This window comes from Salvelinus alpinus, chromosome 4, assembly GCF_045679555.1.
Source record: "Salvelinus alpinus chromosome 4, SLU_Salpinus.1, whole genome shotgun sequence".
In the NCBI taxonomy this organism is placed as follows: domain Eukaryota; kingdom Metazoa; phylum Chordata; class Actinopteri; order Salmoniformes; family Salmonidae; genus Salvelinus; species Salvelinus alpinus.
Genome location: NC_092089.1, coordinates 20,745,381 through 20,760,203, shown reverse-complemented (window position 1 = coordinate 20,760,203; position 14,823 = coordinate 20,745,381). Strand labels below are relative to the sequence as shown.

Below are 14,823 nucleotides of genomic sequence, written 5' to 3'. Positions count from 1 at the left end.
AGTCTACTCAGTGACACCCAGAAAACATTAACATTGTAGTTCTTATTGCAGGACTCAACTGTGAATTGAGCCACATTTATTGTCAACCTATACTTAGAGGATGTTTTGGAGTCTGATAACTGAGGAGGACATTGGGAAAAAATATATTGGGTATTGAGTAGACTTATACCCCATTTCATTGATCCCCAATCCTTAGGTAAAACTGTACAGTGCAATATGAATGTCAACACACACACAATAGGGTGACTGTGGAGGTGATTTCACAGTCCCGCGATAAGAGCTACAACGCTAATATTTACATAAACTCTTCACAGTTGTGTTCTGTGAGTGTCACCGAGTAGACTGATACCCCATTTCATTGCTTCACATTCCAACCTTGTTTAACATTATCTAGTCTAAATATGGCATGATTCCACCAATTGTAACCTTCTGAATCACTTTCAAAGAGGTACTTTTATTTTGAAGGCAAACCGCGAATCCCTGTATTGTGCCTAATCCTTATTGCGGCTAGCTTAACAACACATAACCCGGTCCCGTTGAGACTCACTAGCCAGATGAAGCTAGCTGGCTGCTTATAACATTAGCTTTGGTCAACAAGGTTAAGTAGCTGGCTAACTATTTATCTTCATGAACTGATGTTAAATTTCAATAGGCGAACAACAAGTGGCTACCTAGCTAATACTGACACACAAGGATTCCTAAATCATTGCTAAGAATAGTGAAAATGACTGCAGGTTCTACTGGTCATTGTTTTCAGGCTGGTTGTATTGGTGCTAGCTAGGTACCAAGCTAAAGCTAGCTAGCTACCCCAGAAGTTGCGGTTGAACAAATAATGTTTATTACCAACGCGGTATTGTAAACATATCGTTCGTGACCGGTGTTTGCAGACTGTTTTGTACAGCTTTGACAGTGCTACTGATAGTAGTGGTGGTGCTAAAGGGGAAAAAAGTAGTGGTGGTGCTTGGCTTGCAAATTCAGAACACAACATTCTACAATAGAACTGTGTTATTTTACATGTCAAATTAAAAGCTTATTTAACGCATTAAATAGTGTTATTGTGAAATAGTGTTATTTGACGTGTATCTTTTTTGACACGCAAAGACCCAAACGGCTTTCCATAGTATGTCGTGAATCTATTACTGTGCAACTCCGGTAGGGCAACATCTGAACAATAGCGCACTTGGTGGCGTTAGTGTGTACCAGTACTCGACCAGTCGCGAAAGCCAACATCACCCACGACAGAGAACGGTTGATTTTCAAGAGCAATGAATTCCATTATCTTGGCTTTAATGGATTTCGCCTTTGAGTTGTCTTGCTGAAATGTTCTTACTCTTTCAAATGACTTGACTTGTTGACTGCTCGATCCACACAGCAGACATTGTGGGCTAGTTTAGGGATGCTGTGTTGCGCAACATTTTACGTGGCGTCATTACATCATGTACCTACGTTATATAGGTATGCACGTCAGCTTTGACATCGGTTTTTAACATTGCCGTTAAACTAGACATTGGGCCAATACCGATGTTGGCATTTTTAGCTAATATCGGCCGATTCCGATATATCGTGCATCCCTAATTAAAAGTTCCACCTAGCCAATCAGAAGGCAAGATGGAGCACGGACCTATTACCATATTGCTTACACGGCATCTCTCCATCCAGTTGTTTCAGATCGAGTGCCTCCGGGTGGATGTGGGAAAGTCATTCAACCCTGAGTCTAAGAGAACGTTCCTCTGAAAGTAGTAGCAGAGCCATATATTTGATCAATAAGGCATGAGGACCTGTGGATTATGGATGAATAACACACAGCTAAGGGCTGTTCTGGGGTCAGCAGTACCTACCTGCCACCAGTTAGGGTCCTCTCTGTTGACAATGTGCAATACATCTCCTTTAGAGAAGGCCAGGCCAGCCTCCTTACAGGGGATCAGGTTGTCTGTGGCTGGGCTGTAGTTAAAGTGGGGTTTCAGATGCACCTGGAAAACAAGGTCTGTGTTACCATAGTTACAGCTTCAGGTAGAAAAAGGAAATAGGAGGGGTGTTTAACAACGACATCATCTTCAGATTGTAAATCACCAACAGCCCAACGCTCTACATTCTGTACTGTGAGAATCTACAGAGAGAAACAAACATCATCTACAGGACTGAATCTCTCCAGGAACAGGGTTGGAGAGCCCTGCATCTCTCCAGGAACAGGGTTGGAGAGCCCTGCATCTCTCCAGGAACAGGGTTGGAGAGCCCTATCCTACAGGACTGTATCTCTCCAGGAACAGGGTTGGAGAGCCCTGTCCTACAGGACTGTATCTCTCCAGGAACAGGGTTGGGGAGCCCTGTCCTACAGGACTGCATCTCTCCAGGAACAGGGTTAGAGAGCCCTGTCCTACAGGACTGCATCTCTCCAGGAACAGGGTTAGAGAGCCCTGTCCTACAGGACTGTATCTCTCCAAGGAACAGGGTTGGAGAGCCCTGTCCTACAGGACTGTATCTCTCCAGGAACAGGGTTAGAGAGCCCTGTCCTACAGGACTGCATCTCTCCAGGAACAGGGTTGGAGAGCCCTGTCCTACAGGACTGCATCTCTCCAGGAACAGGGTTAGAGAGCCCTGTCCTACAGGACTGTATCTCTCCAGGAACAGGGTTAGAGAGCCCTGTCCTACAGGACTGTATCTCTCCAGGAACAGGGTTAGAGAGCCCTGTCCTACAGGACTGTATCTCTCCAGGAACAGGGTTAGAGAGCCCTGTCCTACAGGACTGTATCTCTCCAGGAACAGGGTTGGAGAGCCCTGTCCTACATAAGGCCCCAGATCAGCTGTCCTTTCCTTTCATACGCTCTCTCCCTCCTCCTCCTCGCTCTCTCCCTCCCTCCTTCCTCTTCCCTCCCTCCCTCCCTCCTCTTCCCTCCCTCCCTCCTTCCTCTTCCCTCCTTCCTCTTCCCTCCCTCCCTCCTTCCTCTTCCCTCCCTCCCTCCTCTTCTTCCCTCCCTCCCTCATTCCTCTTCCCTCCCTCCCTCATTCCTCTTCCCTCCCTCCCTCATTCCTCCTCCCTCCCTCCCTCATTCCTCCTCCCTCCCTCCCTCATTCCTCCTCCCTCCCTCATTCCTCTTCCCTCCCTCCCTCCTTCCTCTTCCCTCCTTCCTCTTCCCTCCTTCCTCTTCCCTCCCTCCTTCCTCCTCAGTGCCCCAGTTATCCCATGAAGTGTATTAATAGGACCAGTGTGTCCCAGGCAGGGTAACAGTTCCAGCCCCGTGCCCTGTCATTCTGGGTTAGGACCAGGTCAACCCTGTCTCCCTCTCAACCACCCTGACAGGTACAAAAACACAGTGATGGAAAAAGGCAAAGAGAACTTCATAGAAAATGACTCAAGTAAAAAGTCACCCAGTAAAATACTACTTGAGTAAAAGTCAAAGTGTTTGGTTTTAAATATGTATCAAAAGTAAATGTAATTGCTAAAATATACTTAAGTATCAAAAAGTAAAAGTATAAATCTTTTCGAATAATTTTTTACTATAGAAAACCAGACGGCAACATTTTCTTGTTCCAGCCCTGCTTTAACACATCTGACTACTAATCTGAGGAATCACCTCAATCAACTGAATCAGGTGTGTTGGTGCAGAAACTCTACATTCCCAGTGTCCCTCCAAGAGGAGGATGTTAGCCACCCGTGTTGTAGTCATTAGGATGTGAAGGGAAGCTAACTGAAATCTGGTCAATAACAAACTCTTGTTTTCTGTTGCAAAACATTTTGCTACGGTTCACTAATAAATATGACCCTGTTCTCACCTGTGAGGGTGCTGGAGTGTCGCGGTAGCTGGGCAGGATCTTAAGCGTGATGCCCCCTTGGCAGTCCCTCAGCAGCTCCAACAGCGCCTTGGGATCGCTGCCCACCTCGCGCCCGTTCACCTCCCTGATGACGTCGCCCGCGTGCAGCATGCCCTGCCGGTCAATCATACTGCCGTGCAGGATCCTGGCGATCACCAGCTCCCCGCCTTCCACCCTGAACGTCACGCCCTGAGGAGGAGAAGAGAGGAGAGAAAGACAGAGGGTGGGATTGAGAGAATGGAGAGAGAGAGTGTGGTTAATGCATCAGATAAGGGATTTAAATATTCCATGTAGCTAACTACATACTTGAACAGTCATCCAGATTGATTGGTAATGTCTGAGACAACGTCCTAAATGGTACCCTGTTCCCTACATAGTGCACTACTATTGACCGGAGCCTGGCTATTGGTCCCTGGTCAAAATTAGTGCACTATATAAGGAATAGGGTGCCATTTGTGACTCAGTCATTAACTCACCAGTGGTTCGCCAGCCTTCTTCTGAATGCCAATCATCCTGACGGCGTCAGCGGGCACGAGCGGGCCGGTCGCCATGGCATTACTGTTCACCTCCGACGGCGGCATCTCATAACATTTAGCTGCCACCTTGTCATGGGCCTCAATCAGAGACTGGAGAGAGAGAGAGACAGAGAGAGAGAGAGAGAGAGAGTTAGCTGCCACCTTGTCATGGGCCTCAATCAGAGACTGGAGAGAGAGAGAGAGAGAGAGAGAGAGAGAGAGAGAGAGAGAGAGAGAGAGAGAGAGAGAGAGAGAGAGAGAGAGAGAGAGAGAGAGAGAGAGAGAGAGAGAGAGAGAGAGAGAGAGAGAGAGAGAGAGAGAGAGAGAGTTAGCTGCCACCCTGTCATGGGCCTCAATCAGAGACTGGAGAGAGAGAGACACAGAGAGAGAGAGAGAGAGAGACACAGAGAGAGAGAGAGAGACACAGAGAGAGAGAGAGAGAGAGAGAGAGAGAGAGAGAGAGAGAGAGAGAGAGAGAGAGAGAGAGAGAGAGAGAGAGAGAGAGAGAGAGAGAGAGAGAGAGAGAGAGAGAGAGAGAGAGAGAGGGAGAGAGAGAGAGTTAGCTGCAACCTTGTCATGGGCCTCAATCAGAGACTGGAGAGAGAGAGACAGAGAGAGACAGAGAGAGAGTTAGCTGTCACCTTGTCATGGGCCTCGATCAGAGACGAGACAGAGAGAGAGAGACAGAGAGAGAGAGAAAGAGACAGAGAGAGAGAGAGAGTTAGCTGTCACCTTGTCATGGGCCAAAATCAGAGACTGAGGAGAGAGAGAGAGAGACAGAGAGAGAAATGATCAAATATACAGACAACAAATTCCAATTGGCTATACTAAAACTCTTTAACATCGTCCTTAGCTCTGGCATCTTCCCCAATATTTGGAACCAAGGACTGATCACCCCAATCCACAAAAGTGGAGACAAATTTGACCCCAATAACTACCGTGGAATATGCGTCAACAGTAACCTTGGGAAAATACTCTGCATTATCATTAACAGCAGACTCGTACATTTCCTCAATGAAAACAATGTACTGAGCAAATGTCAAATTGGCTTTTTACCAAATTACCGTACAACAGACCATGTATTCACCCTACACACCCTAATTGACAACCAAACAAACCAAAACAAAGGCAAAGTCTTCTCATGCTTTGTTGATTTCAAAAAAGCCTTCGACTCAATTTGGCATGAGGGTCTGCTATACAAATTGATGGAAAGTGGTGTTGGGGGTAAAACATACGACATTATAAAATCCATGTACACAAACAACAAGTGTGCGGTTAAAATTGGCAAAAAACACACACATTTCTTCACACAGGGTCGTGGGGTGAGACAGGGATGCAGCTTAAGCCCCACCCTCTTCAACATATATATCAACGAATTGGCGCGGGCACTAGAACAGTCTGCAGCACCCGGTCTCACCCTACTAGAATCCGAAGTCAAATGTCTACTGTTTGCTGATGATCTGGTGCTTCTGTCACCAACCAAGGAGGGCCTACAGCAGCACCTAGATCTTCTGCACAGATTCTGTCAGACCTGGGCCCTGACAGTTAATCTCAGTAAGACCAAAATAATGGTGTTCCAAAAAAGGTCCAGTCACCAGGACCACAAATTCCATCTAGACACCGTTGCCCTAGAGCACACAAAAAACTATACATACCTCGGCCTAAACATCAGCACCACAGGTAACTTCCACAAAGCTGTGAACGATCTGAGAGACAAGGCAAGAAGGGCCTTCTATGCCATCAAAAGGAACATAAATTTCAACATACCAATTAGGATCTGGCTAAAAATACTTGAATCAGTCATAGAGCCCATTGCCCTTTATGGTTGTGAGGTCTGGGGTCCGCTCACCAACCAAGATTTCACAAAATGGGACAAACACCAAATTGAGACTCTGCATGCAGAATTCTGCAAAAATATCCTCCGTGTACAACGTAGAACACCAAATAATGCATGCAGAGCAGAATTAGGCCGATACCCACTAATTATCAAAATCCAGAAAAGAGCCGTTAAATTCTACAACCACCTAAAAGGAAGCGATTCCCAAACCTTCCATAACAAAGCCATCACCTACAGAGAGATGAACCTGGAGAAGAGTCCCCTAAGCAAGCTGGTCCTAGGGCTCTGTTCACAAACACAAACACACCCCACAGAGCCCCAGGACAACAGCACAATTAGACCCAACCAAATCATGAGAAAACAAAAAGATAATTACTTGACACATTGGAAAGAATTAACAAAAAAACAGAGCAAACTAGAATGCTATTTGGCCCTAAACAGAGAGTACACAGTGGCAGAATACCTGACCACTGTGACTGACCCAAACTTAAGGAAAGCTTTGACTATGTACAGACTCAGTGAGCATAGCCTTGCTATTGAGAAAGGCCGCCGTAGGCAGACATGGCTCTCAAGAGAAGACAGGCTATGTGCACACTGCCCACAAAATGAGGTGGAAACTGAGCTGCACTTCCTAACCTCCTGCCCAATGTATGACCATATTAGAGAGACATATTTCCCTCAGATTACACAGATCCACAAAGAATTCGAAAACAAATCCAATTTTGATAAACTCCCATATCTACTGGGTGAAATTCCACAGTGTGCCATCACAGCAGCAAGATTTGTGACCTGTTGCCACAAGAAAAGGGCAACCAGTGAAGAACAAACACCACTGTAAATACAACCCATATTTATGTTTATTTATTTTAACTTGTGTGCTTTAACCATTTGTACATTGTTACAACACTGCATATATATAATATGACATTTGTAATGTCTTTATTGTTTTGAAACTTCTGTATGTGTAATGTTTACTGTTCATTTTTATTGTTTATTTGACTTTTGTATATTACCTACCTCACTTGCTTTGGCAATGTTAACACATGTTTCCCATGCCAATAAAGCCCCTTGAATTGAATTGAAATTGAATTGAGAGAGAGAAAGAGACAGAGAGAGTTAGCTGTCACCTTGTCATGGGCCTCAATCAGAGACTGGAGAGAGAGAGACAGAGAGAGAGAGAGAGAGAGAGAGAGAGTTAGCTGTCATTTTGTCATGGGCCTCAATCAGAGACTGGAGGAGAGGGAGGGGGAGAGACTGGAGGAGAGGGAGGGGGAGAGACTGGAGGAGAGGGAGGGGGAGAGACTGGAGGAGAGGGAGGGGGAGAGACTGGAGGAGAGGGAGGGGGAGAGACTGGAGGAGAGGGAGGGGGAGAGACTGGAGGAGAGGGAGGGGGAGAGACTGGAGGAGAGGGAGGGGGAGAGACTGGAGGAGAGAGGGAGGGGGAGAGACTGGAGGAGAGAGGGAGGGGGAGAGACTGGAGGAGAGAGGGAGGGAGAGACTGGAGGAGAGAGGGAGGGAGAGACTGGAGGAGAGAGGGAGGGAGAGACTGGAGGAGAGAGGGAGGGAGAGACTGGAGGAGAGAGGGAGAGACTGGAGGAGAGGGGGAGAGACTGGAGGAGAGAGAGGGATAGACTGGAGGAGAGAGAGGGAGAGACTGGAGGAGAGGGAGAGGGAGACTGGAGGAGAGGGAGAGGGAGAGACTGGAGGAGAGGGGGAGAGACGGAGAGACTGGAGGAGAGGGGGAGAGACGGAGAGACTGGAGGAGAGGGGGAGAGACTGGAGGAGAGGGAGGGGGAGAGACTGGAGGAGAGAGGGAGGGGGAGAGACTGGAGGAGAGAGGGAGGGAGAGACTGGAGGAGAGAGGGAGGGAGAGACTGGAGGAGAGAGAGGGAGAGACTGGAGGAGAGGGGGAGAGACTGGAGGAGAGGGGGAGAGACTGGAGGAGAGAGAGGGATAGACTGGAGGAGAGAGAGGGAGAGACTGGAGGAGAGGGAGACTGGAGGAGAGGGAGAGGGAGAGACTGGAGGAGAGGGAGAGGGAGAGACTGGAGGAGAGGGGGAGAGACTGGAGGAGAGGGGGAGAGACTGGAGGAGAGGGAGAGACTAGAGGAGAGGGAGAGGGAGAGACTGGAGGAGAGGGAGAGGGAGAGACTAGAGGAGAGGGAGCGGGAGAGACTGGAGGAGAGAGAGAGGGAGAGACTGGAGGAGAGAGAGAGGGAGAGACTGGAGGAGAGAGAGAGGGAGACTGGAGGAGAGAGAGGGAGAGACTGGAGGAGAGAGAGGGAGAGACTGGAGGAGAGAGAGGGAGAGACTGGAGGAGAGAGAGGGAGAGACTGGAGGAGAGAGGGAGAGACTGGAGGAGAGGGGGAGAGACTGGAGGAGAGAGAGGGATAGACTGGAGGAGAGAGAGGGAGAGACTGGAGGAGAGGGAGAGGGAGACTGGAGGAGAGGGAGAGGGAGAGACTGGAGGAGAGGGGGAGAGACGGAGAGACTGGAGGAGAGGGGGAGAGACGGAGAGACTGGAGGAGAGGGGGAGAGACTGGAGGAGAGGGAGGGGGAGAGACTGGAGGAGAGGGAGGGGGAGAGACTGGAGGAGAGAGGGAGGGAGAGACTGGAGGAGAGAGGGAGGGAGAGACTGGAGGAGAGAGAGGGAGAGACTGGAGGAGAGGGGGAGAGACTGGAGGAGAGGGGGAGAGACTGGAGGAGAGAGAGGGATAGACTGGAGGAGAGAGAGGGAGAGACTGGAGGAGAGGGAGACTGGAGGAGAGGGAGAGGGAGAGACTGGAGGAGAGGGAGAGGGAGAGACTGGAGGAGAGGGGGAGAGACTGGAGGAGAGGGGGAGAGACTGGAGGAGAGGGAGAGACTAGAGGAGAGGGAGAGGGAGAGACTGGAGGAGAGGGAGAGTGAGAGACTAGAGGAGAGGGAGCGGGAGAGACTGGAGGAGAGAGAGAGGGAGAGACTGGAGGAGAGAGAGAGGGAGAGACTGGAGGAGAGAGAGAGGGAGACTGGAGGAGAGAGAGGGAGAGACTGGAGGAGAGAGAGGGAGAGACTGGAGGAGAGAGAGGGAGAGACTGGAGGAGAGAGAGGGAGAGACTGGAGGAGAGAGAGGGAGAGACTGGAGGAGAGGGGGAGAGACTGGAGGAGCGAGGGAGAGACTGGAGGAGAGAGGGAGAGACTGGAGGAGAGGGAGAGACTGGAGGAGAGGGAGGGGGAGAGACATGATTATTGAAGAGTGACTATTGTTCTAGTAGACCACTAAGCCAACGGGGGAAAAAACTAAAAACATCACGACACAGAAAGGAAACAGCGTAAAAGAGTTGGATTGGTAACCTCACTCCCCAGCTGAACATGTCTCCACTCACACTAGAAATAAAACGAAAACAATGGCTCACATTTCTATAGAGCTGTTCTGCTAAGACGTTGTCAAGTGTGTAGGCATGTTTGTTTGTGAGGCATCCCTGGTTGCAGCCCACTAAGGGACAAGGACAGGGAAGGACATGACACTGTTAATCAAGTACACACCTGTTACGACATCCCAAGACACACCAACATATCACACAGATCTGTATCCACAGCCTCCTCCTCAACAACACTATTTTATCATGTCATAGTCAAGCAGCAACATGCAGCACTCATTGATTTACTACCAACTGACAACAGAGAAACACACAGCCTACTGGGTAACTGCCCCTCCAGTGTATATGAACCAATCACAGCTCTTCTTCACAAATAGACTTAAATGACTTAAATAGACTACACTTCTTCCAACACAACCAGTGCATGTTTAAGACCACAAGTAGCATGCAGGAAATACAATCATCAATCAGTCCCAAAGGAAGGAAAGGAGGAACAAGACTGTTAAGTTCTCACCTGCAGAGCAGCCATATCACAGGATGAATATCTGACTCACACACACAGAGACAGAGACACAGAGACAGAGAGACAGAGAAAGACACAGAGACAGAGAGAGACAGACAGAGAAAGACATAGAGACAGGGAGAGACAGAGAGAGACAGAGAGAGACAGAGAGACACAGATAGACAGGGAGAGCAGCAACATGCATCAGTACAGATCTGGTTCACACATGATAGAACTCCTTAACCCAGAAATGTGTGTCTTCCTCCCCCACTAGACCCCTCCACTCCCATTGGACCAGGGACATAGCCCCCCTCAGGCCGCAGTTTCTCATTGGTCCAGACAGAAAAGGCTATTATTTTCTCTCTAGGAGGGCCAAGTAGCAGAGGCAGAGAGAGTGAGACAGAGTCAAAGACAGATTATTATAACCAATTGAGACCAGGGTCTCATTTACAATGGTGCCCTGAGGACAACAATTTATTCATAATAATAATATTATAAATTACAAAATTATCACAACGGCTTCCAAAACCACAAAAACAATGATTCAATCCAAACAGTTGCAGTATTAAACACATTCAGTATTACAGCTCCAACTGCCGTAGAGGCATCAGAGAGTCTATATGTATCACGTTCTGGAGGCTTACAGCTCCAACTGCCGTAGAGGCATCAGAGAGTCTATATGTATCACGTTCTGGAGGCTTACAGCTCCAACTGCCGTAGAGGCATCAGAGAGTCTATATGTATCACGTTCTGGAGGCTTACAGCTCCAACTGCCGTAGAGGCATCAGAGAGTCTATATGTATCACGTTCTGGAGGCTTACAGCTCTAACTGCCGTAGAGGCATCAGAGAGTCTATATGTATCACGTTCTGGAGGCTTACAGCTCCAACTGCCGTAGAGGCATCAGAGAGTCTATATGTATCACGTTCTGGAGGCTTACAGCTCCAACTGCCGTAGAGGCATCAGAGAGTCTATATGTATCACGTTCTGGAGGCTTACAGCTCCAACTGCCGTAGAGGCATCAGAGAGTCTATATGTATCACGTTCTGGAGGCTTACAGCTCCAACTGCCGTAGAGGCATCAGAGAGTCTATATGTATCACGTTCTGGAGGCTTACAGCTCTAACTGCCGTAGAGGCATCAGAGAGTCTATATGCATCACGTTCTGGAGGCTTACAGCTCCAACTGCCGTAGAGGCATCAGAGAGTCTATATGTATCACGTTCTGGAGGCTTACAGCTCCAACTGCCGTAGAGGCATCAGAGAGTCTATATGTATCACGTTCTGGAGGCTTACAGCTCCAACTGCCGTAGAGGCATCAGAGAGTCTATATGTATCACGTTCTGGAGGCTTACAGCTCCAACTGCCGTAGAGGCATCAGAGAGTCTATATGTATCACGTTCTGGAGGCTTTTACAAAAATGGAGGGCACCTAAATCGGTACGTACTAGTGGAACCTCGAGCTTTCACCATCCCTGTGAACGGGTTTTAACAGTGAAGTGAGGTAGATCAGAAGCTTGAAAGGTAGAGCTTTGTCAACAGAAAGGGAGTAATGAAGTGATGTACGGGACTTTAAATGAGGAGCAGCCAACCTTTTGATACAGGATGCAGTGATGCGTATTAAAACGGTCACCTGTGATAAAGTGAAGGATGCTATGGTAGACGGACGGCATCCAATGGTTTAAGATTGGCTGCTACACCCCCATGAATGGTGTCACCATAGTCAGAACTGGCAGGAGAGTTGACTGTACAATCTCCTTCCTGCTGTTGATGGAGAGGCATCATCTATTTACATAAAAACAAGCCTACTTTAAAATATCAGCTTCTTAAAGGAAACCTCTTTTGGTATTTGTTTCATTAGTCCAGTGTTGACATACAGAATTCATCCCCATGTGATGGTAAATGCATCATACAGGGATGATTTATGTATTTTGAAAGTTACATATCTTGAAAACCTTTTGGGACTATGTCAACAATGGATTAATGAAACAAATACTGAAATATAGTTTTGTGGTGGAATTTTTCCTTTAAACTAACTCATCTGGGTGAAATGATTGTTAATCCAAAAGCCCAGATATTTATAGGCAGGAACCTGCTCGATGAAAGAACCAGCCAATGCATAAATGTGTAATCTGAAGTATTTCTACGAGAATTAGAAAACAGCAGACATTTAGTTTTTACCGCATGAAGTACCAATTTTAAGTCAGCAAGGACTTTCTGCAAGGTGACAAAATCAGACTGCAGCTCCAACAGCCTGATCAGCCGTAGGGGCAATAGCGTACATAACAGTGTCATCTGCACACAAATGAATGTTACAGGTTTTTGCAGATAGACCATATATAAATAGTAAAGAGGACAGGTCCCAAAATCGACCACTACAGGACACCTTTAGTAATAGAGGTAACTTGACACCATCAGAAAGCACAATTTGTGTCCTTTCTGGTCGATACTGTACACAAAAGTATGTGGACACCCCTTCAAATTAGTGGATTCGGCTATTTCAGCCACACCCGTTGCTGACAGGTCTATAAAATCGAGCACACAGCCATGCAAACTCCATAGACAAACATTGGCAGTAAAATGGCCTTACTGAAGAGCTCAGTGACTTTAAACGTGGCACCGTCATAGGAAGTCAGTTTGTCAAATTTCTGCCCTGCTAGAGCTGCCCCGGTCAACTTTAAGTGCTGTTATTGTGAAGTGGAAACATCTAGGAGCAACAATGTCTCAGCCAGGAAGTGGCAGGCCACACAAGCTCACAGAACGGGACCGCCGAGTGCGGAAGGGCGTTACAACACTCACTACCGAGTTGCAAACGTCAGCACTAGAACTGTTCGTCGGGAGCCTCATGAAATGGGTTTCCATGGCCGAGCAGCCGCACACAAGCCTAAGATCACCGCGCACAATGCCAAGTGTCGGCTGGAGTGGTGTAAAGCTCGCCGCCATTGGGCTCTGGAACAGTGGAAAATCACTCTCTTGAAAGATGAATCACGCTTCACCATCTAGCAGTCAGACGGACGAATCTGGGTTTGGCGGATGCCAGGAGAACGCTACATGCCCTAATGCATAGTGCCAACTGTAAAGTTTGGTGGAGGAGGAATAATTATCTGGGGCTGTTTTTCATGATTCGGGCTAGGCCCCTTAGTTCCAGTGAAGGGACATCTTAACGCTACAGCATACAATTACATTCTAGATTATTCTGTGCTTCCAACTTTGTGGCAACAGTTTGGGGAAGGCCCTTTCCTGTTTTAGCATGACAATGCACCCATGCACAAAGCGAGGTACATACAGAAATCGTTTGTCAAGATCGGTGTGGAAGAACTTGACTGGCCTGCACAGAGCCCTGACCTTAACCCCATAGAACACCTTTGGGTTGAATTGAAACCCCGACTGCGAGCCAGGCCTAATCGTCTAACATCAGTGCCTGACCTCACTAATGCTCGTGGCTGAATAGAAGCAAAACCCCGCAGCAATGTTCCAACATCTAGTGGAAAACCTTCACAGAAGAGTGGAGGCTGTTATAGCAGCAAAGGGGGACCAACTCCATATTAATGCCTGTGATTTTGGAATGAGATGTTCGACGAGCGGGTGTCCACATACTTCTGACACGAACGAACGAGAGAGAGAGAGCGAGCTTTGGCAATATGTACATTGTTACATCATGCCAATAAAGCAAATTGAAATGTATTGAATTTTGAGAGAGAGCAAGAGGCGCAGAGACAGAGAGGCGCAGAGACAGAGACTTCAGGAGTAATATGGTGATTGTTGCTGTAAACATCTGACAGGAGAGTCATTTTCTGGTGTACTTTCAGACTAGCTCTAACAACTCAACAGTACTGTGTGTGTGTGTGTGTGTGTGTGTGTGTGTGTGTGTGTGTGTGTGTGTGTGTGTGTGTGTGTGTACACATAGGGGTGTGAGTGTATACATGGGTGTGTGATTGTGTGTACCTTGAAGTGTGGTTCCTGGAGGATGTTGGCTAGTTCCTCAGCGGAGGCGTCTCTACTACTCAGTCTTGTGAGGGAGTCTAGGATCTCTGACACCAGCTGCTGGTTGTTGTCTCTCACAGCCTCCAGCTTCACCTCCGCCAGCCTCTCATGGGCCTGCAGACACACATTCATACACACAGTATTTAGCAGAGACACACATTCATACACACAGTATTTAGTTCAGGTTTTAACTATCCCAACGCCTAGGACCAAGAGGCATGGAGAGTCAGCCTTTAGTTATGATGCCCCCAGCCTCTGGAACAGCCTGCCAGAGAACCTGAGGGGGGCTGAAACTGTGGACATATTTAAAAGAGATCTTAAAACATCTTTTAAAGTTGAGCTTTTCCTTAGGGTGCTTTTTAGGCATTCAGTTTTTATTGTTATTCTTTCATTTGTTGTGTAGTAAATATGAAATATTCCAGTTTTTATTAGTTTTTCCCCCCTTATGAAGCACATTGTGTTGCATTCCATGTTGTAGAAATAAAGCCTGATTTAATTTATACGTGCCCTGGTCAGTTTATTTCCCTGTGAAAAGTGAACCTAGTGTATATGTCCACCAGATGGCAGCACGTCACAACAACACGACTCCTTATGGCCTTTCTCTTGCATTTAAGTACAAAAAAAGACTAAAAATTAAACGCATGTTTTTTGTCTTTGTGTTTAATGAGTCCGCCAGATCAGAGGCAGTAGGGATGACCAGGAATGTTCTCTTGATAAGTGTGTCAATTAGACAATTTTCCTGTCCTGCTAAGCATTCAAAACGTAATGAGTACTTTTGGGTGACATGGAAAATGTATGGAGTAATAAGTACATCTTCTTTAGGA

The 14,823-nt window shown here is 47.4% G+C and overlaps 1 protein-coding gene across 3 annotated transcripts in view; it reads right to left on the bottom strand.

Annotated features, from left to right (window-relative positions):
- pals2a (protein associated with LIN7 2, MAGUK p55 family member a) overlaps positions 1–14,823 on the bottom strand; it is a 39,119-nt gene that overhangs the window by 8,678 nt on the left and 15,618 nt on the right. For 2 of the 3 annotated variants that reach the window (XM_071395961.1, XM_071395962.1), the window contains 4 exons: positions 13,961–14,113; positions 4,287–4,436; positions 3,772–3,999; positions 1,839–1,970 (listed from right to left, as the gene is read on the bottom strand). In XM_071395961.1, the coding sequence (XP_071252062.1) occupies positions 1,839–1,970; positions 3,772–3,999; positions 4,287–4,436; positions 13,961–14,113 (663 nt within the window). Of the gene's footprint in view, positions 1–1,838; positions 1,971–3,771; positions 4,000–4,286; positions 4,437–10,031; positions 10,205–13,960; positions 14,114–14,823 lie in introns of those variants that run through there. The other variant, XM_071395963.1, reaches the window with a different exon arrangement.